Source organism: Elgaria multicarinata, chromosome 13 (genome assembly GCF_023053635.1).
Source record: "Elgaria multicarinata webbii isolate HBS135686 ecotype San Diego chromosome 13, rElgMul1.1.pri, whole genome shotgun sequence".
Taxonomy (NCBI): domain Eukaryota; kingdom Metazoa; phylum Chordata; class Lepidosauria; order Squamata; family Anguidae; genus Elgaria; species Elgaria multicarinata.
In genome coordinates this window covers 27,503,838-27,529,268 of record NC_086183.1, presented here as the reverse complement: position 1 = coordinate 27,529,268, position 25,431 = coordinate 27,503,838, and the positions used below count along the sequence as shown (strand labels likewise).

General features: G+C 45.4%; 2 protein-coding genes across 2 annotated transcripts in view; one reads left to right on the top strand and one right to left on the bottom strand.

The window, feature by feature from the left end:
- The window catches only part of LOC134407875 (guanylate-binding protein 1-like), a 128,639-nt gene extending 118,629 nt beyond the window's left edge, over positions 1-10,010 (top strand). The window contains exons 4-11 of the mRNA XM_063139867.1: positions 60-169; positions 551-753; positions 1,227-1,469; positions 2,721-3,001; positions 5,257-5,469; positions 5,608-5,710; positions 7,183-7,376; positions 8,834-10,010. Of these exons, the coding sequence (XP_062995937.1) occupies positions 60-169; positions 551-753; positions 1,227-1,469; positions 2,721-3,001; positions 5,257-5,469; positions 5,608-5,710; positions 7,183-7,376; positions 8,834-9,046 (1,560 nt within the window). The 3' untranslated portion in view covers positions 9,047-10,010. The remainder of the gene's footprint in view (positions 1-59; positions 170-550; positions 754-1,226; positions 1,470-2,720; positions 3,002-5,256; positions 5,470-5,607; positions 5,711-7,182; positions 7,377-8,833) is intronic.
- Positions 10,011-11,793: 1,783 nt separating this feature from the next.
- Positions 11,794-24,127, bottom strand: LOC134407874 (guanylate-binding protein 1-like). Its single transcript, XM_063139866.1, has 11 exons — positions 23,692-24,127; positions 23,208-23,422; positions 22,228-22,355; positions 20,905-21,014; positions 19,944-20,143; positions 18,024-18,266; positions 17,261-17,541; positions 15,548-15,760; positions 14,432-14,534; positions 13,912-14,105; positions 11,794-12,859 (listed from the first exon to the last, which is right to left on the bottom strand). Exons 2-11 carry the CDS (start codon positions 23,401-23,403, stop codon positions 12,641-12,643), a joined length of 1,887 nt encoding a protein of 628 aa, XP_062995936.1. The 5' UTR covers positions 23,404-23,422; positions 23,692-24,127; the 3' UTR covers positions 11,794-12,640.
- Between the last annotated feature and the right edge of the window lie 1,304 nt (positions 24,128-25,431).

Below are 25,431 nucleotides of genomic sequence, written 5' to 3'. Positions count from 1 at the left end.
TTTCTTGATTGTACAGCGACAACATTAGCTTACAATATTTATTTCTTCCTTTTTCTTAGGGCGATTCCCAGATTGACTCCTGGATTTTTGCTTTAGCCGTGCTCCTTAGCAGTACCCTGATCTACAACAATATGAATACCATTGACCAGAATGCTATGAACCAACTTCAGTATCCTTCTGAAAACTCACTTTCCGGGTGGGGTGAGGGAAAAGAGCCCATTTTTTGGGGGGAAGGGGCCTATAAGGCCATTGAGTCCAACACCCTGCTTAATGCAAGGATCCACCTTAAAACATACTCTACGCAGTGCCACTGGTTACTCATCAACAGGTGGGCCAAATTCAAAAGAGGCACAACTCCTCTTTTGCAAAGGCATTTCAGCAGTGGGGGCATCTCCCCACTATGTGCAAGTGATTACAGGCACGGGAGCCTCCTCCTTCACATCTATTTGTCTGCTCTATTATGTGATGTTATGAGATAGATGTATTTCTGTGGGGCAGGTCCCTCCCTGCAGGGACAGCGGGTCTCTTGATTCCTAAACCAGGCCAACAGCTACGTGACAATGCTGACAAAGCACATCAAAGCAAAAGTCTCATCCGGGGAGAATGCTGAAGGACTGGAAGATTCCGCTGAATTTGTTCGGTTCTTCCCAAACTTCATCTGGGCTTTGAGGGATTTCTCCTTGCAACTGGAACTGAATAAATGCCCCATGACTGCAGATGATTATCTGGAAAGCGCCTTGAAATTAAAGACAGGTAGCGAGGACAAATGTGCCACAAGATTATCAGCATAATCTTGTGGCAAGTCGCTAATGGCTAAATTTGCTCCGCATGGAGTATATTTTTGGTTCCGCACACAACCTTTATTGAAAAGAGTTCTTTGAAACATTTTTACCCCTCATTTCCATGAGATTGCTTTCAACAAACAGCAATAAAATACAGAATAAAAAAAAATCACAGTTCATGCCACATTTAAAATGACTGGATGCTGCATAAAATTATTAATAAAATAGCCCTGCCTGCAGGATTGCAGTCTTCAGCCAGACATGGGTCAGATGGGAGGGAAAGAAAGTATAAAGGCGGATCTATAAACATGGCAAAATTAAGTGGAACTGCGTAGCAGGTGAATGCGTAGTAGGTGACTGAATCTTTCTTTTTTGTCATGTTCCAACATCTTTGCACTGATGGATTCACTTGCAGCCGACCCACCTCTATCTTGTTCTCTCCAGGTAACACTCATGATATCGAGCTGTTCAACCTCCCTCGTAAATGTATCCACATGTTCTTCCCCACTCGGAAATGCTTCATCTTTGACCGCCCTACTCATCGGAAGAACCTGCATCGTCTGGAGCAGATGCAGGAGAGTGAGCTGGACCCCGACTTTGTGGAACAAGCAGCCCAGTTCTGCCGTTACATCTACTGCACATCCATGGCAAAGACCATCCCAGGCGGGCACGTTGTCACCGGCCACTGTGAGTCCTCCTAGCCCTGTGGTCCTTCCTCTGAACAGCTGTCGTCGTAGCAGAGGGACAAGGCCAGTGGCCTTTGACCACGTTGACACAAAATCTACTTTTAACCTGAAATGACAACCTAAGACTCACTTTTAATATATCCAGTCTGTTATAATTATATTAATTAAAACTTTAAAACGCGTCTTTCTTTTAGACCCTTCCTTTTTCTATCTTTCCCTGTACCCTATTTCTCCAAACAGGCTATGATTTTTTGGTGCAGTGTCCTAACTAAACTCAGATATATACAGAGTGCCCAAAGCGCACAACTACAAGATATACATTCAAAGATGGACAGTGATAATTAAACTTGTTTATTTGCAGATATGATGGTTATAACTGATGCATCCCCTGCATGGCAAAATGACACAGTCATCAATGGCAAACTGCTGGTTGCCTCAGCTGCTATTTGTGTATCTCCAAGCTCAAGGCATACCGGCTGTTTTTCATTTTGGAGGTGTCAACCCCACAATAATCTACAGGTTTCAGCCGATTCATCATTGCGTTTTTTTCCGAAGAAGCTACCGCGCAAATAGGACAAACAAACCAGGGGCTTGTTATAAAGTTTACAACGCTGATAAGAAAAAGAAAACAATTAACATAACCTCGTATTATAAACCTAGTTTACAAGGTTACTATACTGATGTCATCACCAGTGCTGTATTAAACTATAAACTATAATTGTGGTTTCGATTTATGTACATCATGCATTAGAAATTATTCATTATAAAAATGTGAAGATGATTGTATTAGGAGTAATTTTCATGTACAGTTTTGTTAGGCAACCAGCAGTTTGCCATTGATGACCGTGTCATTTCGCCGTGCAGGGGATGCATCAGTTATAACCATCATTTCTGTGAATAAACAAGTTTAATTATCACTGTCCATCCTTGAATGTATATCTTGTAGTTGTGTGCTTTGGGCACTCTGTATATATTAGATCATTCAACTACTGCCTTCCTTTTTTTGAATCTAACTAAACTCAGGTCATATGTTTTCACTTCTGGATCATAAGCTGGCCAGTCAAAGGCCAGTTGAGAAGGGAAACAAATCCTGCTCCGCAATGTTCAAGATCCACTGCATTTGACACCCCCTATCTATGGGAAGTCCTAAACACTTGAATTTGCACTGCAGTGAACTTCTATGAACACAAGAAATTAACTGTGACCCCAAAGGAGTGTCACCACAAGAGTTTCTGTTATTTTTTCCTTGTAGTGCTGGCGAAGCTGGTGGTGACCTATGTGGAAACCATCTGCAGCGGGCAAGTGCCTTGTATGGAGAACGCAGTGCTGGCCTTGGCTGAGATTGAGAACACGGCTGCTGTGAATGACGCTGTTGCTCGCTACGTGGAGCTGATGAAGCAGAAGGCGAAGCTGCCCACAGCCGCTGTTCAGGAGCTACTGAGGATTCACGCAGAGTGTGAGGAGGAAGCCCTCCAGGTGTTCATGGCTCGTGCCTTCAACGATGACTCACATCGGTTCCAGGCTGGGCTCGTGGTAGGTTGTCTCTTGAGATGTCAATATGTATGTCAAGGCTGGTGGTCTGATGGCAAACAAGGAAGGAGGCGCTGGAAGAAGCCAGAAACCTGATAACTGAAGAAAAAAGAGGGGAAGGTGTGTTCCCAGTGCTGGTGAAATTATTCTTTTACAGATGGACTGCTGGAGGGTTCATTTGTTGATGTATGTCGTGTTTATGGATACAGAGTCTTAACAAGTCTGTCTGGGAAGCCAGCCAGCAGCAAAGCTCCTAGTTGCCAGGAATAACGGGCAGAGATAAACAAGTTCCAGCAGCAGAGACGTAGCATCAAAGTCCGAAATCAAAGTCCAGAGTCGCAGCCTGAGATCTGGTCCAAAGTTCCAGTCATGATAAAGCCCAAGGTCATGAATACAGGAAACAGGGCATAGAAAGCAAAACCAGCAATATCACAGCTGTTGTTTGCCAGTGCCGAGTGCTTCTTTGAAGCATCCTTTTATGCAAAGCCTGAGCCTGGTTCTACCCAGCTCCAGCTGTGGCTCTTTAAGGAACTTTCCATCTCCACCAGCTATATAAGGTGACATTCACAGAGCTGAGTTTCTGGCCTGCCGTTGAGGACTTTTCCTTGAAGGCCGGACTCTGCGCTTCAGTCGCCGTCTTTCCTGAGGGCTGGGTGGATGACTTGTTCCTGGCTCAGAATCTGCACTAGTGGAGGGTGGCCTTCACGTAGCCCTCCCAAGGGGCCTGCATCTTCCTCAGCTGCACGTCCCCTCTCCTGCTGCAACACCGTCTCAGACATGTCTTTGGGGGAAGGAGAGTCCACTACCCCAGGTAAGCCAGGTTCTTCCACAGAAGAAGACTTATTGTGCATATACCTCTGAAGTTAGTGCAATGCACAAGCCTACATGAACCAGAGATATCAGTTATGCATCAGATATAACTTTGGAGTCAAGCCTCTTGAAGACAGGAGGGGATGCCTAGTCCCCTGTCTTTTTTGCCACATTTTTGAAGACTTACAGGAGCCAACTGTTGGTCCTATTGGAAACCCCTGTATCTGGGGCATAAAAAAGTGGTTTTAAAATTGGCATAATAAGTTTTTTAAAATCAGCATATAATTCTTTCCCCACTGATGAAACGCGTTTGGGATGTATGTTTGATGTTTGTTGTATGTGGACCATTCTGCTTAAATTTTAAGTGTACATATTTGTTTTAAGATTAAATACATTTTCTACCAACACATGATTTTATTTTAACAGACATCGTTATACCAAAATTTGGTATACTGTTTTTACCAGTTTCCTTAAACCTAGACAAATTAACACATTCTCCCACTCTATTTATTGCAACAAAACAATATCATGTTAATTATTAGAAATCAGCCAGGATACTATTTTGGTAATTTTGTATTTTCAGTTTTATTTCAGCAACTCACTAGGTTGAATTCATTAGGCACATTGTTTTAACTGTTTTAATAGTTTTACTACTTTTAAATTATATATCGTTTTAACTTGGTTTATGGTTTAATTTGTTTTTAGCTGTGTATATTTATTGTTTTATACTGTATGCTTTTATCTGTACGCCGCCCTGAGATCTTATTGATATAGGGCGGGATATAAATGTTTTAAATAAATAAATAACTTAATGAGCATAGGAGGAGGGGAGTTTGGTGCATGTCCATTAATGTGTCATGAGATTTTGGGCTGCTATCATTTAGGGTGACGATATGAAAAGGAGGACAGGGCTCCTGTATCTTTAACAGTTGCATAGAAAAGGGAATTTCAGCAGGTGTCATTTGTATATATGGGAAATCTGGTGAAATTCCCTCTTCATCACAACAGTTAAAGCTGCAGGAGCTATACTAGAGTGACCAGATTTAAAAGAGGGCAGGCCACCTGCAGCTTTAACTGTGGTGATGAAGAGGAAATTTCCCCAGGTTCCCTATATATACAAATGACACCTGCTGAAATTTCCTTTTCAATACAATTGTTAAAGATACAGGAGCCCTGTCCTCCTTTTCATATGGTCACCCTACTATCATTGCCAAAAAATGGAATTCTCACTTCTCTGTATAAGCATCCAAAGAAAATGTGGATAAATCCACCCTTTTGACCTTCCTTTATTCATCAGCAGTGTGGGCAAAACCTGTTGAGCACCAAAAGGAGCAGCCCAACTGTTTGATTAAATAGATGAAGATATCTGGAATCTAGGGAATTTTGCCCAGCCAATGAACTAGTTTTTTTGTGTTTCAGCTTTATTTCGTATATTTTTATCCTGCCAGAAAACCCTGGATCAGAAGAAGGAGGAGTACTGCCATAAGAATGAGCAGGAATCCACAACACACTGTTGGGCTGTGTTGACGTCCCTGGCTCAGAAGTTGGAAAACAACATCAAGAAAGGAATTTACTCCCGGCCTGGTGGCCACCAGGTCTTTGTGGATGACCTGAAGAAACTGGAACAAAGATACCAGCAGGAACCTAAAAAAGGAGTAAAGGTGGGTAAGGTGTAGGGCAGGGGTTTCCAACGTTTTCATCATATCAATATTCAGTTCCGACAGTCGATTGACAGCTTTCTCTTAGCATAGGAGCATTTTGGCCTAAGCTCTGCTGACTGTTGCTGCTTCTCTATCCAGGCTGAGGTTGTCCTGCAGCAGTTCCTTAAGGACAAGAAGCACATAGGCAGAACCATACTTCAGAATGATGAAGCCCTCCAAGAGAAAGAGAAGGAAATGGCAGGTAAGCAGCTGGTATAATATCCACATGTGGTAGATATTTGTGCTGCTGGTGGTGCTCTCTGGGTGGGAAAGGCCCTACGTCCCCTCCCTCATGCAGCTGGACCACTCCACTGCACCTCACCTAGAAGATTTGGAAGTAGCCACTTGATATAGCCAAAATATACAAAGGAAAGTGACGCCCAGCTTTTCATCTCCTGCTCCCCACCAAGTTTGTGAGCTCAAGAAATTCAGAGGGAGCTCGAGGACGGATTTCCATGCTACTGGCTAATGTCACTGGAGCCCCTCCTGTCTTTGAAAATGTCGTGTCCGATAATTATTCACTCTGGCTAGAACTGCGACAAGGTGAACTGCAGGACCTCTGTGTGTGTCAGTTGCGTAGCTGTTTAACACCTGACCTTTCCAACAGAGACTGCAAAGCAATGAATGAGCTGTAATACCTCTACCATGTCTTTAAAAGGGCATATGGGAAACGGCCATTAGCACCAGCTGTATGGGGCTGTTTTGAGGTTCGAGACCTCTGTTATTTGGTATGGAGGGGGATATTTGGAACAAATGGGTTGAGCTTTTAACGCAATGGCTGGCTTAGGTCTTTCTACTTCATTTCAATCCACATTTATTCCTCAGTGCCCCAGAGCTAATTTGGGGTTATTTTCCTTAGTTTCAGATGTATTTTTCTCCTCCTCCTCCTCCTCCTCCTCCTAGTACTGAATACTTGAACATTTTTATTTTCCTTACTATAAACCACCAAATTGTCATAATTGTATTTCCTCACCTGCAGTATACATGTATTGCAGTCTGCTAAACAAGGGTGTCATAGAACTGTAAGATAGGATCAAAGAGCCTATAATTGTACCACGACCACGTTTAAAGACCACTTTAAGTGTGCCATGAGCACATAGGTGTGCAAATCTGTCAAACGTCCCCAGTATTGAAAGAGGTCTGGTGGCAGGGAAAGAAGGCAGTGTGAGGCTTTGACAAACTTCTTAACTGAGCACATCTTAAAGCAGGTAGATCTCTAGATGTTTTGTACCAACTCCCAGAAGCCTCTGCCTGCCTGGCCAGTGAACAGGAATGCTGGGAGTTGATGTTCAAAACATCTGGAGATCTCTTTTCCTTCCACCCATGCCTTAAGGTACAGGCCATTAAGAAAAGGATATTTGTATGTGTTCCTATAAGTAACAGATTTACTGGAAAGGCACCTCTTTGGTTGCTTCCAGATGAGGCTTTTATCACACCATTACCCTGCCTTGTTCACTGACTTTTATGGGTGTCCAGGTATTGTCCTCTTCTACTCATGGCCCTCCTTTGTTTTCCCACTGTTTCTTCCACCTTCTTTCTCACTGCGGACGATCAATTAAGGAGAAAAATATGGGTATGCTGCACAGTGCCTTTTGATTTATAGTGATAGCAGCTCTCTGTATGGAAGCACCCAACACCAGTAGAGATTCATTCTTTGTCTTTCTTCTGGGACAGAGATGAAGGCAAAGGCTGAGGAAGCAGAGCGAGAATGGGAGATCCAGAAGCAGCAGCAGGCTATTCTAGAACAGAAGATGGAGGATCAGCAACGGAGTTATGAGATGAACATGAAACAGCTGGAGGAGAAGATGGTGAAAGAAAGGGAGAAGCTCTTGGAAGAGCTGCAGAAGATGATGGAGAGCAAACTCAGGGTAACTGTCACAGGGCCAGCTGGGGCCTTGTCTCAATTTCTGAAAAAATCACCTGGGGTGGAGAGCGTTGGAATCATGCCTGCTATAAATGGGTCATGCTCAAGGAAGCTGGTGGGGCATTGCCACTTCCTCCTCACAATCCCAGGACTGCTACTTAATTGGCAACTGGGCATACATCTGAGGCAAACTATATGTCAGCCTGGCCACTCTGAACTGTGCAGGGAAGGTTTTAGTCCGGAGGAACAATTGTCATGCTCTGATGTGTCTCCTTGAGTGTCTGGAGAATTATATTAGCTTTCCAGCTCCACCTACTGGGCCAACAGCCAATCACAATTGTTGGAGGTCATGATTGACCACCTCTATAAGTAGCACATTCACTATGCTAGTCCAACAGGATTTTTAATTCCTTGCATTCCAAGAATTTTGTGTGTGAGCGGCAGGAGACCTTCCTTGCACTCGGGTTTCCTTCAGCAGTTTTGTTTTGGAGTTGAACTAAACTCTGTAGTTGTGGGAACTGTGACATATTTTGTTTGCGGAGGGGCGTGTGTGTTCTCCACTTCTAAGAGACTGAGGGCCCAAAATGCTAGAGGCATGCCAGAACACGAAGGACTATGCTTCCAAAGGACACTAACTCAATTACTTTACCTTATGTGGGAATCCCATTTAGTTTCCTGTCTGGAGCCCTGTTCGAGTGCTTTTTATTTTGTTGAAATTGATTTTGAGGCCACTTTTACCCTTCCCAGGACCTCTCAAGGTGTTCCCACACCTCACGTGAGTGGGGGAGAGTGGGACGCGCTCATTGGCACTGTCTCCTCTGCGTGTTCCTGTTGCTCGGATCCACTAACCTCTACGTACTTTTTCTAGCAGGGAGCCTGCTCCACTCGTGTAAGATTCTATATTGCATGGAGAGCCTAGACAGGAATCATAGAATAGTAGAGTTGGAAGGGGCCTATAAGGCCACAGAGTCCAACCCCTTGCTCAATGCAGGAATCCACCCCAAAGCATACATGACAGATGCTTGTCCAGCTGCCTCTTGAAGGCCTCTAGTGTGGGAGAGCCCACAACCTCCCTAGGTAACTGATTCCATTGTCGTACTGCTCTAACAGTCAGGAAGTTCTTCCTGATGTCCAGCCGGAATCTGGCTTCCTGTAACTTGAGCCCATTATTCTGTGTCCTACACTCTGGGAGGATCGATAAGAGATCCTGGAAGAGCAACCCCTACCCCAGTGCAGCAGTTACCCCTCCAACATCTGGAGAATGAAGGAGCTGGACGACAGGGAGACAGTGCAGGGCCCAGGGCCAATGAGCACATCTCTGTCCTCCCCCTTATGTAGTTCTAATCATGGGAGGAGGACCGCTTGGTTTGTTTTTTATTGGCGACATTCCTAAGCACGCTGCAAACCAACTCGCACCCTTTGCTCTTGATCTAGTGACTTTAACACTTCTTCTACTTCTAGGAACAAGAGGCAATGATCAAGCAGGGATTTCAGAGGGAAGCTAACCAACTAACTATGGAGATTCAGCAGTTGGAGCAACAGAATGAGGAGATCAATAGCCAACGTTGGATTGGTGCTATTCTGGGGACTCTGGCAGAGGCTCTTTCATTTGTATTGCCAGGTCCCGTGGGTAAAGTTGTTGTTGGGCTTTCTAAATTGTTCATGCACTTGTAACCAGACAGGAACAAGGCCTGGCCTGCAGCCCTTCCTTTTTCCTGCCTTGGAAAGGCACACAATGCATTCCGCTTTGTTTAGCACTAGATGGCTTGAGGCTGGAAACGTAACAAGTCCTGGGGACTGGAAAACAATCTGGATTAGATGGCATGATTGCACTTTCAGAGCCTGTTATCTGCTGATTCAACGTAGTCGTTGGAGATGGTCTTACAGCCATTTCACACAGTATGCAAAAGGAAACCTGGGTTTACCACCTAATGCCCACTCGGCTGGAAACGGCAGCCAATTACAGCTCCCAGAGGAGCATATCTGCACGGCATAGGGTTTTGCAAAGGGGTGCGTCGCCTTCGTGATCAATTCATGCTTGTTATGTACACTTAAAAACGTCACGCGTGAAGTTGATCGCTCAAACTGGCCAGGCTGATTTGACTGATAGAGTAAAGCAAACCCGGAGGTGGGAGACCGAAGTCAGGGGCTCCTGACAACACTTTTGTAGGCTACACACGATAAGTATAAGCAGTCTCAGAGAAGCTCTATGGCCATTTCTACACCTGCCTTTTTTCCAGGGATTGTCCCTGTGCATGCAAATGACACAGAGGGGATCCCGGGAGCAGGCAGGGACAACCCCTCCATTTTCCTGGGATAATCCTTACGTGTAGAAAGGGCCTATGTTGAAGATAAAAATGAATACAGCAACAGAATGAAATTAAGAAAAGAAAAAGGCATGTATGAAGAACAGCAAAGGATGTATCTTGCTCCCCACCTGGTTAGAGCATTAATTTTCCAGGACTCGTTTTTAAGAGATGCAGCAACCTTTTACATTCCATACACCATGGCTACCTCTTTGAATAGTTGACTACCGTCGCCAAGGCTGACTGACCTTAGCCAACAATATTCCATTCGCTCTGCTTTGTTTACTTTCTTCTACAGTATTGATTTCTCCATAAAGTTTTCTCAAACAGTGCTATGGTTGTTGTTTTTACAATACAGTATGTTTGCTAATTGCAATTCGGTTCTTGATATCCACCATCACGCAGTTGTTGCCCCAATCTAAGGTCAAATCTCCCTTCTTTAAACAGGCATAGTTTTGAACCAAGTCATCTGTTTTTACAGTTTCCCAAGCAGAGCAGAAGTAAACACTCTTTGGAACTTAGAGCATTCCTGGGCAAACAGTGTCAGCACACAGGACTCAGGCCTTAGCTAGACCGGGCGAAATCCCAGGATGATACCTGGGATTGTCCCTGTGAGTCCACATGACGCACAGGGGATCCCGGGATCAGGGAGGGATGATCCCTCCCTTGCCCCGGGATCTCGCCCTCTCCTTTGGCCCTGTTTTTTCCACGGTCCTGGGCTGAGCCCAAGACCGCGGAACGTGTGGCTGGGTGCCGCTGGTTGACCCGGCTCTGCGCGATTCTTCGCGAGGAGCCGGGAGCTGCACCCGTTGGGGATAGGGTGGGGGGAGCGAGGAAAACAATTTAAATTAAAAACAACTTCCCTTTAGCTCACGAGCGTTTGTGCGCTGCTTCCCCTTAAAGAAATTAAAAAATGGCAGGCGCAACACCTCTCCTTCTGAGGATGTCACACCTCGCATGTGAACAAAAGAGGGATCTCGTGTTAAACACAATGCGAGATCTTCCCTCCTCCGTCGCGGGCTATCAAATATGTTGATTAGGCAACCTGTTTAGGTTTTAGCCACAATTACAGTAAAAGGAGGGAGAGAAAAACAACAAAAAACATTGAATTATACAATCAATACAATATTTCCAATAAAAAGGTGAAGCCCACTTGCCACACAAGTCAGAATACATAAGTTTAAAATTGTAATTAAAATAAACATTCAGAAGGGGGGAGCAAGGATGTTTGCTGGCACAGGATTATTAAGCGGAGCAGTTGGCCTCTAAGGCCTTAGCTAGACCTAAGGTTTATCCCGGGATTGTCCTGGGGTCATCCTTGTTCATGTAAATGACACACAGGGGATCCCAGGATCAGGCAGGGATGATCCCAGGATAAACCTTAGGTCTAGCTAAGGCCTTTGTCTCTTCTGATCTGGGCTGTGTTTACAGCAAATCTAGCTATGCTTATCATAACAGGCTTATCAAATACAAGTATTTGACAGTAAATGTGTGATTTTATCAGCATCCCTAAGGTTTTCTACTAGCACCAGATGGATAATGCCTCAGAAACGATTTTAACTGCTGGAACAGTTGCTCGAATGTCAAGAGAACAGTCACTGAGAGATGTAAAACACATAGAATCATAGAATAGTAGAGTTGGAAGGGGTCTACAAGGCCATCGAGTCCAACCCCCTGCTCAATGCAGGAATCCACCCTAAAGCATCCCTGACAGATGGTTGTCCAGCTGCCTCTTGAAGGCCTCTAGTGTGGGACAGCCCACAACCTCCCTAGGTAACTGATTCCATTGTCGTACTGCTCTAACAGTCAGGAAGTTCTTCCTGATGTCCAGCCGGAATCTGGCTTCCTGTAACTTGAGCCCCTTATTCTGTGTCCTGCACTCTGGGAGGATCGAGAAGAGATCCTGGCCCTCCTCTGTGTGACAACCTTTCAAGTATTTGAAGAGTGCTATCATGTCTCCCCTCAATCTTCTCTTCTCCAGGCTAAACATGCCCAGTTACAGTCAGCACACCATGACCTTTGCTTTTTAATTTCACATCTTATCAATTTATTTCTAAAAATCTACATTTTAAAAGCCCCCCCTCCCCGCTTAATTCAAACTGACGAGTCTGCAAAAACGCTTTATTTATTTATTTATTACATTTTTATACCGCCCAATAGCTGAAGCTCTCTGGGCGGTTCACAAAAATTAAAACCATGAAGAGTATAAAAACCAACAATCTAAATACACATACAAAATACAATATAAAAAACAAAACCAGGATAAAACCACACAGCAAAAGTTGATATAGGTTAAAATACAGAATTAAAACAAGGTTTAAATTTAAGTTAAATTAGGTGTTAAAATACTGAGAAAATATATAGAGTTGATATAGAGTTTACAGATTATTTTCATACAAGCACTTGCTGGCTGCTTACTTTATATTTTATTTAATTTAAAATATTTATAGGCCACTTTCAGGGTAGGAGCCCTCCCAAGCAAGCTTATAACAATAACATGTATATAATTCATAAAAAAAAATCAACGCAGTAAAAGTACCCCCAAACAACAAACATCAGCAAAGGGCAGAGACCCACAACACAATTGCAGCTATGACCCAGTCTGATAAAATATAATTCAGGGGAAAGCCAGAGTAAAGAAGTTAGTCTTCCGGGATTCCTTAAAAGCATGCAATGATGGGGCCCTGGAGGACATTTTCCACACTTGGGAAATATGGAATTTTGAGAGAAAAAGCAGAAAATTAAATTTTGGAAAGATTAATTAAAATTCTCTAATTCTAATTTAGAGAGAAAATGCCAGGGCAAATACACCAAGGGAGAACACTTTGTGATTTATCCTAAAATAATTTAAGCAGCAGAGGCCTACATCCAGCGCTCCCCTGTAACCATTTTTGTTTGGGGGTATCAAACGATAAATTCAAACACAGCTCTGCAACCAGACCTAATCTTTCCCATCTCTGAACTATTTCTTTGAATCTTTTGGTATTTTAGCTATGTCAGAATACATCTTATGTTGCATAGCCTGACCCCCCAAAGCTATCAGATGCGGGCCCAGTTTTTCTATTAGATGCGCTAGGTGTGACATAAAAGAGTTGCTACTCTCTTCTTTAAGTCGTTGAATTTCACTTTCCATTTCTCTGGCTTTTTGTTCAAATCCTTCTTTCACCAGTTGCTCATGTTCCTGGAAAAGGTAAGGATCACAGAGAGAGGTTACAGAGGGGCAGAAAGCAGCAAACACAAATGAAATGGAATAGACCCATCCCCCGACTGGAGTCCACCAGGGGAAGAGCCTTCAGTGTGGTGGCCCCCTTCCTATGGAATTCCCTGCCTCTGGAGGTCAGTCAGGCGCCAACTTTGTATTCCTTTCGGTGACTCCTGAAAATGTCATCATTCCAGGAAGCCTTTCCTTAATAACCAGCCATGGTTCACAGTTCACCTTTCATTTTGCTTTAAAAAATCTATTTTAAGGTGTTTTATTCTGTTTTTATTGAGTTTTATCTTGTACACTGCTCTGAAATTTTGAATGGGGAGCGGTATATAAATATTGCAAAGAAAGAAAAAAAGAAATCGGGCCAAGCTTAGACGAGAATGCCCACATTGCCTAGTTGTTGCGTTGGTAAGACACAAAACACACATTTTTCACCATGATGCTAAATGAGAGAGACTTCCTGAAGACAGATGTACTCCTAGATTGAGCTTCTCTTAGGAATGTTGTTTTGGGCAGAAATTTGGGCAAAATCTGATGTGGCACAGAGAGCATGAGGCAGGATCCAGGAAGGACATGATTCCAAACTCAGTTCAACGATGACGTTGCTGGGCTGCTGCAGGCCAGCCAATCTCAAACAATATGGAATCCTACATTCCATATTGTTTAAAAAGTATTTTTCTACATATTGTATTTGTAGAGATATGTTGCCTCTGCCAAGAAGATGACTTTGGCTGTAGGGTAGATTTGGCCTGGTGTGTGTTACCAGCTGTGTACCATCATAACATGAGGATGAATACATTACGCGCTATAATGAGTCAGAGGACATATAGGAGAAATAGACAATCGGGGGCCCATCAGTTATTTTGGACTACAACCACCATCAACCCCAGCAAGCATGCCCAAGGCTCAGGGATTACGGAGTTGTTTGGTACTGCACCTGGAAGGCACCAGCTTGCCTGTACCTAGGCTGGATAGATGACACATTGTAGCGAGTCAGAGTGTGCACCTGGCTGAGGGCTCGTTACCTTGAGCTTATGCTGCAACATCCTTTCGGTTTCCTCTTGCATCTTCTTCTTCTCCTCCTCCATCTTCTTGTTCAGCAGCTGGAGCTGCTCTTCATGGCTTCGTTTCTGATCGTCCAGCATTTGCGCCAGCCTGGCCTGCTCCTGCTCCAATAGCTTCTGCTGAAGTTTGGCTGCTTGGGCCTCAGTGCGCTGGGCTGGGGGGCAGGAGAGAAAGAAGCCACTGAATTGCTAGCAGTCAGGAAAGCACACAAGGCCCCCTGCTCCTGTTTTGAGTCTACCTGTGTGCTACAATCTTCGGTTTTGGCCTTGCCCAGAGTGGTCCCACCTTTGGAAGTTAGGGGGACAAAATCGGCCCTGTGTTGACATCCAGACCTTAGAATACCCTCCGAGGTTGTTCACCACATTGCCAATATGGCACAAATTATAACGATTCTCTAATTTGCCCAAGCTTTGAGTGGGATTTCAATTTTTAGGATGTATAAATTTGTAATGTATAAGGCCTTTTTGACCAGATCTGCACCTTCAATTTCTTTCTCCTTGTCAGTCAGGGCCTTGTCCATCTGAAGGATAGATTTTGCCACCGTCTCCTTGGATTTCAGGAACTCTTCAAGAGCTTTGTCAGCCTGTTTGGGAGCAAAGGTTATTAATCTTACCTAAAAATGAGAAAACCAAATGTGATTTCATATTGGGATTCAAGGCAAAAAGATGGTATGTAAATAGAAGAGCCATGACGGATTATAGCAAAGGTCTATCTAGTCCAGCATTCTGATTCCACAACGGCCATCCAGATGCTCCAATGGAAAGCCACAATCAGAACAGGAGTGCATAGGGTGACCATATGAAAAAGGAGGACCGGGCTCCTGTATCCTTAACAGTTGTATTGAAAAGGGAATTTCAGCAGGTGTCATTTGTATATACGGAGAACCTGGTGAAATTTCCTCATCATCACAACAGTTAAAGCTGCAGGAGCTATACTAGAGTGACCAGATTTAAAAGAGGGCAGGGCTCCTGCAGCTTTAACTGTTGTGATGAAGAGGGAATTTCACCAGGTTCTCCATATATACAAAATACACTTGCCGAAATTCCCTTTTCTATGCAACTGTTAAAGATACAGGAGCCCTGTCCTCCTTTTCATATGGTCACCCTACAGCGACTAGTTTTTAAAGAGGCATACAGGGAGTAATTATAGTTTGGTGTGGTGTTGAAAAATGTGTTTTTGTAATCTCTAACCCCTATCTTGCAAAGAGGGAATGTCTCTTAAGCCAGTTTAACAGGACAATTCTATGCATGGTTACTCAGAATGAAGTTCCATTGACCCTGTTCAGATGACGCGCTAACCCACGGTGGTCAAGCATTTTGAGCTAAACATTCTGGCCTAGCGTGTCATGTGAACCATTCCTAACCATGGTGGCTACATAACCACGGTTTAAACACGCCCACTATTTGTTGCAAAAAAGTTAGTGGCCTAACCATGGCTTAGCGTGTTGTCTGAACAGGCCCAGTGAGTTGAATGGGACTTTCTCCAAGGAGGAGTGCATAGTATTGTAGTGTTGGTCTACATAGTATGGAGCTATCCTCCGTCAACATCAGGATGCTCTCTTTTTATGCATCACAGAATTGCTGGGTACTGCCCTACCTGAATTCCTTTGTCAGGCACCGAATGATATTCCTCTTCTATTTCATGCATTTTCTTCAAAAAATGCTTGTAGCCTCCAGGCACAGAGTAGATTCCCCGTTGGATCCCATTTTCCAGCTCCTGGGCAAGTCCTGTAAGTGCAGCAAAGCAGCGGTCGCGGGACTCCTGCTCATTCCTCTCGCAGAACTCCTTCTGTTTCTGCTTCAACTTTTGCTGCCAGACCAAAACAAAGGAAGCACCAGAAATACAGCATGATAAAAATAGTCAAAAGGTGCTCCTCACCAGCTTATTATGCCATGGGAAAACATACAAACGCTACGTCTAATCCACAGTACAAATTTCAATCCGTCTGAACTGTCACCGTATCCCCCAACAAAACCAAAAGAATTGGCTGGATCTTTAACGGTTTGGCCAACTTAATTTGTCTCCAACTTTTCTAAAGTTAAATTAAAAAAAAACTGCTTCCCCCTCCCCCACTCAGCTGTTTGTCTGCTCGGAGATGGGTGGAGATCCTGTGGAGATCTCGTCTCACACAGACAAGTAATAAGGCTGAACAGGGGTCTGGAAACAAAGCTCTATGAAGAGAGAATGACAGAACTGGGCATGTTTAGCCTGGAGAAGAGAAGATTGAGGGGAGACCTGATAGCACTCTTCAAATACTTAAAAGGTTGTCACACAGAGGAGGGCCAGGATCTCTTCTCGATCATCCCACAGTGCAGGACACGGAATAAGGGGCTCAAGTTACAGGAAGCCAGAATCTGGCTGGACATCAAGAAAAACTTCCTGACAGTACGACAATGGAACCAGTTGCCTGGTCAGGTTGTGGGCTCTCCCACACTAGAGGCCTTCAAGAGGCAGCTGGACAACCATCTGTCAGGGATGCTTTAGGGTGGATTCCTGCATTGAGCAGGGGGTTGGACTCGATGGCCTTGTAGGCCCCTTCCAACTCTACTATTCTATGAATACTAGATTAAGTCCTTTCATCCTGCACTTATAAGGTAAGGAAACTCATTGGATGGTCTAGTTTTTCTGTTCTGTTTCCATGGCTGTCACATTTTTCTTCTCATCCTGATTGGATCAGTTTTAAATAATCCAGGGATAGTGGGAGACAAAGGCAATTAAAAAAGAAAAGAATTTCTTTGTTTGGGGGAGTCTAGTTTCCAGTTGAACTGAGCTGGCCATTAGATACACTTACTTCCCCTTGGCCCTTTGCAGGGGACAATATGCGGTTGACCCTGTTTTGAACGAAGAGACTTTTGGAAAACCATGTAAATTTTTAAAAGATTCTCCTAGCCATGACATTTATAACTAAGCAGCCGAAATTGGATTTTGTCTAAGGAAGCTTGCACTTCGTTATTTTATTCATGTGGTTTTGCAAGTTTTAGGAGATTCCCCTGGGCCTATCCAGGTCACTGCTCTCTCAAAAATATTGGGATTCTTTTGATGTGGATTGTAATATTATAAATTATAATAGGAAAATTTTAATATTGTATATGATTAGAAATATTTAGAAAGAATAAGGCATCTCTGGAGACCTGTTGAACATCCAGAATGGCATCAGACTCCATGGACTTTTTACTTGTTGACATTGCGGGGTGGTGGTGTCACTTTAGGAACCACAGAAATGAATCCCAGTGCTGGGCGAAAATAACCCTGTGGCCCTCTTCTTCCAACACTGGCATAGGGAGTTATGAGGCACAGGAGGAAACATACCGCAAGCTCCTCTTGAAAGCTTTTAATGTTCTCCCCAAATGCACGGGCCATGAACACGGCGTTGGCCTCCCGCTCACACTCTGCGTGCACCCGCAGCAGCTCTTCCACCGTGCCCGTGGGCATCTTCAGCCGCTGTCCCATCCGTTCTTCATAGCTGGAAATGGCCTCCCGCATGGCAGCTGAATTCTCAATCTCGGCCAGGGCCAGGACTGCATTCTCCAAGCAAGGCACTTCCCCGCTGTTGATAGCATCCACGTAGGACTTCACCAGGTTCGCAAGCACTGAAAAGGAAAGGGTCAGCGAAGCTGCAGAATCACGAACTGTGGAACTGGAATGAGCACCTGAATTAATCTCCTTACACTGAGTTCCAGTTCTTTGCAAACACTGCCATGAAAAAGAAGTTCTTTGAAATCAGGAAAACACACACAAGTACACACGCAATGGCAAGCAAACAAATTCACTTGGTTTGCCTAACGCATTCTAGAAACAGAGTTTTTATGTCATCAGGGCAGAACATACATTGCTGAGATTATACAACTACATTCAAATGACACGCTAACCCACAATGAGTAATGTTCTTGAATAACCCATGATGGAATAACCTATCATCTGAACCTGGACCGGTTTTATCAGGGTGGGTTGTTTTTCAGAAACAATCCACCCTGATAAGCCATGGTCTGTTGTAGGGGTTGTTTTACCCATAATGGATTGGCGTGTCGTTGGAATCTTCCCCATCCTATTACTTTGTAGGAATTTTCCTCACTTCTTCCAGTCACAGTGTGGCCTCCTGGTACCGTCTTGGGTTGGGAGGTCTTCCAAATGTGTTCACAGAAACGGGTCATTGGTTCCAAAAAATCAACCTCCAGCTCTTCTTCTTCCAGTTCCTCAAGCCGAGGCAGGTTCCGCTTGTTAGTTGGACGGTCAAACGTGAAACATTTCCGCGAAGGGAAGAACTTGCGGATACATAACCGGGGCATGTTGCACTTATTGATTTGCTCTGAGTCGCCTAGGGAAGAAGAAGAGGCAGGCGGGCCGGGGTACTTTGTTAGTAGTGCCAGATCGCAAGCCGTCCCCAACCTAGGGCCCTCCAGAAGTTTTGCACATCAACTGCCCTCAAATGCTGGGAGAGAGGAATGGAATAGGGAAAAACAATGCTCGATATTGCTAGGGTGACCACATGGAAAGGAGGACAAAGCTCCTGTATCTTTAACAGTTGTATAGAAAAGGGGATTTCAACAGGTGTCATTTGCGTGCATGCAGCACCGGGTGAAATTCCCTCTTCATCACAACAGTTAAAGCTGCAGGAGCCCTGCCCTCTTGACCAGATACAAAAATTCTCATGATGACTCACAACAAGAAACAAAGCCACCCTGGGAATACAACTGAAGTGTGGTATTAAAAAGTTTTGATATATTTTTTTTAAAAGTATCTGGGTTGCAATCTTTTTACAGCTGCCATGTAGTCTGAAATCGGAGTCATGTGCCTCAAGTCCCACGTATGATACCTGTATGTTTTGTTCTATGGGGCGAAGAGTGGCTTGCAGGGAGAAGAACATAAGCCACAATCCTATGCATGTTTAGAAAGAAAGAAAAATCCTACAATTCCCAGCATTCCCCAGACAGCATATTCAAACATGCACAGGACTGTGCCCTTAATGAGTAAATCAGCACAGCAGGAAGGATGAATAGGACTCCTCGGACTTCAATGGTTTGCACACACACACTATACATACTTACCTGAGAGAGCACCACTGAATGGAAAGGGAGTTGGATTGTGCTGTTAATCCAGGAGTGAGGGCTCATCTACACCAAGCAGGATATTCCACTATGGAAGCGGTATGAAAGGCAGGAGTCACACTACTGCTTTATAGCAGCATTGAAGTGCGCTGCAGGATCTACATTACTGCTTTATAGTGGTACTGAAGTGCATTGATAACTGTTAGGGCCCATGACATATCTACACCAAGCAGGATATAACACTATGAAAGTGGTATATGGCATGTGTCAATGGGTCCCAACAGTTGTTAATGCACTTCAATACCACTATAAAGCATTGTTGTGGTTTCTGACTTTTACATACCACTTTCGTACCACTTTTACCTAGGGAGGTTGTGGGCTCTCCCACACTAGAGGCCTTCAAGAGGCAGCTGGACAAGCATCTGTCGGGGATGCTTTAGGGTGGATTCCTGCATTGAGCAGGGGGTTGGACTCGATGGCCTTGTAGGCCCCTTCCAACTCTGCTATTCTATGATTCTATGATTCATAGTGGAATATTCTGCTTGGTGTAGATGAGCCGTGAGTTACTTGTGGCCCTCCAGATGTCTTGGCCTACTTTCCATCAGCCGTAGCTAACATAGCCAATGGTGAGGGAGGATGTGAATTATAGAGCAAAATATCTGGAGGGACACAAGTTGCCCACCCCTGTGTTAGCCCTTCCTTTAAATGGGTAGCATCAACATTTTGCCCTGCAGGGACACAAAGGGGCAGCAATGCCCAGCAGACCCTATAAAACAGAGCGAATATCCCTGATAGAAAAAAACCCTGATCAAGTCCCGATTGAATTGTAAAAGGGAAGTGTAGCTAGTGGCAAAACAAGATAACCCCTTAGAAAGGTCTGCTCTGATGCAGGGTAGTGGGACAATTGTCTTCCTCGTCTTCCATGTTGCATTTTATTTTGCGCTCACCTTGCTGCAATTTCAAAGCATCCTCCAGGTACCCGTCCTCGCTGACAGGCTGCCCGTTTATCTCCAGTTGCAGCGTGAAATCCCGCACAGCCCAGATAAAGGCCGGGAAGAAACGAACAAATTCGGCAGAATTGTCGTCCTCTTGTGAACGTCCAGAGGAAACTTTTGCTCTAATCTTCTTTGTCAGCTCCACAACATACCTGCAGCTGGCTAAGGGAAAAACCTGATGTTGTTGAGCCTTCTCTGTGGTGGCACCCACCCTCTGGAGGGCCCTCCCCCATGCGATTTGGGAGGTGGAAAACATAATATCTTTGAAACGTCTCCTGAAGACATACCTTTTTACACAGGCTTCCCCTGGTCTTTAATGTAGCTGGTTTTATATTGCATTTTAAACTTGTAATGTTTCAAATTTATACTTGTATTTTATAGTTTTTAATTATGCACTTGCCCAGAGAGCTTCAGCTGATGGCGGTATGAAAATGTAACAAATAAATAAAATAAATAGAATTGGAGGGTAAGTAGCACAGGCCCTACTTAGAGTAGATCCATTGAAATGAATGTGGTCCAACCTAAATCCCATTCATTTCAGTGACTCTACTCTAAGACTTAGGTTGGATTTCACCGTGAACTTCTCCCAAATCATGTCTTTACTAAAAATGTGGACCTTGAGCTGGCTGGCAGCCAAAAGATGGACCCTTGAGCATGTCCAGAGAGCACTTTCTTTAACAGATCTCACAACAGTAATTTAGGGAGGGCATTGTGGCAGGGGGCTTCTTTATCAAGATGGCCTTAAACTAGGGATGGGTGAACTCCCAGAAAAGGAAAGGCACCCCAGAGCAGTCACTGTCACCAGACCAGGAAGCACCTGAGCCTTTGGGGAAGTTGGTGGCAAATCCATCCCAGTCAGAGGGAGGGGACACTGTCCAGTCTCCTTGGAATTTCTGATGCCTCAGAAGGATACTGCAGCTTCTCCAAGGCATTCTGGTCAATAGCGACCATGCTGTTATACACCAGGGTGCTGCTGAGCAGAATGGCCAGTGCAAAGATCCATGAATCATTCTCTGTGTTCCCCTGAAACAGAAAGGCAATTTTTAGGACCTCATTTCCAAAGCCTCCATTAGCCCCAGAAACTGACGCCCCATTCTCCACCGCAGATCCTTTCTCTGGGAACTGCATGCAAAAAGGCAGTTGCTTTGGAGCGGACTCTGTTAAACCTGGTAGAAGGGGTTGTTTGAATTGAGACGGCTGAGTCTGCATTTGGAAAGCTTGTGGTGGCTAGCGGTGTGCACATCCCACAACTGTGGGCAAGTGCCTGACATGCGCAAAACACATTTTATTTTGGTGCTTATATCTCGCCACTCCATCTCTCCCAAGGGCTCCAAAGTGGCTTGTTCCAGAATTAGGGCAAAGGAACTGAGCATCCTGAGAATCTCAAGATTTGTTTAAAATGTAAAGCAAGCTTCTAGTTCCTAATGCAGGGATGGGGAACCTGCGGCCCGCCAGTTGTTGTGGACTCCAGCTCCTATCAGCCCCAGTCAGCATGGCCATGCTGGCTAGGGCTGATGGGAATTGGAGTCCAACGTTCCCCAAAGCCTTTGAAAGTGTGTTCCTACTATGAAGCAGGATTGTTATTATGCAAAGTAAGCAAAGAAAGATAAAAGAGCATGATCTAAAGCATACCAGATTCAGTATATGTCTTAGCACATATTTCGATTATTTTAATAGAAAGTACACAAAGCCTTAGTGGCTCAATTTGGAATCACAGCTGTGTTTGTGATTACTAACTTCTCAATGGGTTTCAAGCTTAATAATGAATTTAATAATGAAATAAATATATACTTTTTATTGATTTATTCTAAGCTGCCTTGAAAGGCTTTGGTGGTGGTGTTTTTACAGACATGCATACATCGAATTGGTGAAGACTGGAGTGATATGAAAGCATTGCAGGATTACAAGAGTAGCACAGGAAGGAGCTGTTGCTTATGATAATGAGTTGTGGTGGTTCACATGACAGAAGCCACATTGGCTGAGCAGCACTACCTGCACTAAGACACCTCCGGTTTCTGTATCTTAATAAATCCTGACCAGAGCTTTGTAGGTCTTCCTCTACAGATATGGGGACTAGAAACTTGTTCTTGTCTTTCCACCATCTTCTGGGTAATGGAAACATTCCAAAAGGATTGACACAGTGAGATCAGAGAACCCATGTAAATCATCATCCACCAACACAGGCACCATATTGGCATCTTTTGCCCCGCACATTGCTGCGTCTTCCCCCACTCACCTTCCGCACATCACCCAATCCCTCCGTGTCCAGCAAGACCAGCGTGCAATCAGGCCTGTGGGGATGAGGTAGGCACCACATCCAGATGCCCTTGGTCAGTGCCTGCACAGTGGCGCCCAGGCAGAAACCTGAGGGAGGGACGCACAGAGGTTCAGTCTGAGGAAACACAAGGGCTAAGGCTGCAGCCTGCAAGGCTGTTCCTACTGAACTCAGTGGCTTGGATCCAGGCGTAATTAGAATAGACACATTGAAGTGAATGGGGCGAGTAAGGCGTAACTGATTTACGTCCCATTGATTTCAGTGGGTCTACTCTAAGCACCACTAGAGTCCAGATCCAGCTTACTTCTGAGCAAACATGCCTAGGATCAGGCTGTAAACCAGGAGTGGGCAATGTGTGGCCCTCCAGATGCTTTGGCCTACAATTCCCCTAAGTCCTAGCTAGCATAGCCAATGGTGAGGGATCATGGGAGTTGTAGGCCAAAACATCTGGAGCGCCACAAGTTGGCCATCCTTGCAGGCTACGCCCTCTACTTTGGCTTAAACTCCGAGCACCTAACCCCCAAGTGAAACAAAGTTCAACTACATGTAATGAAAAAGAGGCCAAGCCTGGGTAACTCTGCTTGTTCATGTGGGCCCTTCTTGTTATTCTTGCCTATTCTTTGCGCTCTGTTGAAATCTAAATTGCAAGCTCCTTGGGGCAGAGACCTGTCATTGATATACTTTGTAAAGCAGCATGTAGGCTGATGGTTCTGTATAAATATTATTACTGTTATTACACTCCTCTTCCCCTGTGCTTCTTCCCAGGACAGGCAGAAAAATCCAGGGGCGTAACTGATTTAAGTCTCATGGATTTCGGTGGCTCTACTCCCAGTTCCAACTGCACCGGACACCACCGCCTTTTTTCCTTAGTGCCCCTGCGCTAAGCCACCAGACTCCATCCCTTTCTTTTAGTGTCAGGTAGCATTTGGGCAGCCGCTCACCTTTTCTCTTGCCGGCGAGTCTGTTCATAAGGTAGGACTTGCCCGTGCGGTACAGCCCTGCGATGGCCACTACCACCACGGGCTGGCGGATCCCCGTAAGCAAGTCTGCAGCCTCCTCATTTACCACAAACTTCCCATCGCGTCTGTTCTCGATTAGGTAGGTAGGAGCTGTCATGCAGGTATATTCTGAAGCCATCGGGCGAAGGACAGCGGATCTGCAGAAGGAAAACAGGGACTTAACCCTTCCCGGACCTTGGCTTTCCTGGTACCCTCTCTCCACCTCCTTCGCCCCGGGATCTAATGATTTCCTGCATGATTTCCTGCATTTCCTGCACGATTTTCCTGCATTGAGCAGGGGGTTGGACTCGATGGCCTTGTAGGCCCCTTCCAACTCTGCTATTCTATGATTCTATTCTATGATTCCAGCCCGCTGGAGAGGAAGAAGCGAGGGCGCAGCAGCAGTGACCTCAATGCGATTTCTTACCTTCGGTCTATTTGATGCTTTCGCTTCCGCTCGGATTTCTCGATCACTTCGTGGCGCCTCGTTCTCTGCAACAGCGGGGGGGGGGGGGACTCGTTATAGACACCCCTTAATCCGTGGGGGAAGGGGGATCCGAGTCGCTGTTGCGCACAGACGACGGCGAAGGCGTTCAGCTGCAGCCCGAGCCTGAGCGTAAAGGCGGTGGGCTGCGTGCCGAGTGGAGACTGCAGAGCGGCTGGCCGGCGAACAGGAGCGGAACAGAAGTTCCCCCGAGAGATTCCCGACAGAGGGGGGAAGCCCGAGCCGCGGGGAGATGCAAATGCTTTGGGAATTGCAAAACGCGTCGGAATCAAACCGTGGGAAGCGGACGGAGAAAGCAGAACCGCTCACGCCGGCGCCTTGCCTCCTTCTCTGCCTTAGGGAAAGAAAGCACGTGGTGCAAAGCGACTTTCCGTCGGGATCCGGCTGCACGCCAGAGATCGGTAGATCGAAAGTGAAACTGCAACTTCTTTTTTGAAAAGCAGGTGATTCCGGGAAATCGGCTGTACCAGAGGCAGGTTAGAGGCTGGACGACCCACTAATCGACCGTTCTTTCCCATTCTGTTAATATTTCTCGCTGATTAGCGTGACGTCTGAACTCAGCCAACATTTCTCTGTTCTGAGTCACTTGTTGCTGCCGAAGCCAAGATTGTAAGCAATCCTTTTGCATGGGATTGGAAATGGTCTGCATTTCCAGCCTTAGCTAGACCTAAGGATTATCCCAGGTAAATGGAGGGGTTGACCCTGCCTGCTCCTGGGATCCCCTGTGTATCATTTGGATGCACAGGGATGATCCCGGGATATAGGCCTGGTCTAGCCATCGCCTCCGTTCTAGCATAACCCCAAACAGAGAAACCGCTGTGCAGCAAATGAGTCTTTAGCCAGTACTGTCCCTTCCAGTAGCTTCAATGGCTTCACATGCCAGTACTGTCCCTTCCAGTAGCTTCAACGGCTTCACTTGCCAGTACCATCCCTGCCAGTAGCTTCAACGGCTTCACTTGCCAGTACCATCCCTGCCAGTAGCTTCAATGGCTTCACATGCCAGTACTGTCCCTTCCAGTAGCTTCAACGGCTTCACATGCCAGTACTGTCCCTTCCATAACTTCAGCGGCTTCACTTGCCAGTACCATCCCTGCCAGTAGATTCAACGGCTTCACCTGTCAGTATTTCAGCTGCAAGTAGCTTTGCCAGCTTCACTTGCCAGTACTTGCCTTGCCAGTAGCTTCTACGGCTTCACTTGCCAATACTTTCCCTACCAGTAGCTTCAATGGCTTCATTTGCCAGTACCTTCGCTGTCAGTAGGTTCAATGGCTTCACTTGCCAGTACCATCCCTGCCAGTAGCTTCAATGGCTTCACTTGCCAGTACCATTCCTGCCAGTAGCTTCAATGGCTTCGCCTGCCAGTACTTCAGCTGCCAGTAGCTTCACCGGCTTCACTTGCCGGTACTTGCCTTGCCAGTAGCTTCAACGGCTTCACTTGCCAGTACCTTCCCTACCAGTAGCTTCAATGGCTTCATTTGCCAGTACCTTCGCTGCCAGTAGCTTCAATGGCTTCACGTGCCAGTACTTCAGCTGCCAGTAGCTTCACCGGCTTCACTTGCCGGTACCTGCCTTGCCAGCAGCTTCAACAGCTTCACCTGTCAGTGTTTCAGCTGCAAGTAGCTTTGCCAGCTTCACTTGCCAGTACACTCCCTACCAGTAGCT

Coding starts and splice junctions, on each gene's coding strand:
- LOC134407874 (XM_063139866.1), bottom strand. CDS start 23,403: ATGGCTTCAGAATATACCTGCATGACAGCTCCTACCTACCTAATCGAG. Junction 22,356..23,207: donor ACTCGCCGGCAAGAGAAAAG/GTGAGCGGCTGC, acceptor TCCCTCCCTCAG/GTTTCTGCCTGGGCGCCACT. Junction 14,106..14,431: donor CAAGGAGAAAGAAATTGAAG/GTGCAGATCTGG, acceptor CCTGCCCCCCAG/CCCAGCGCACTGAGGCCCAA.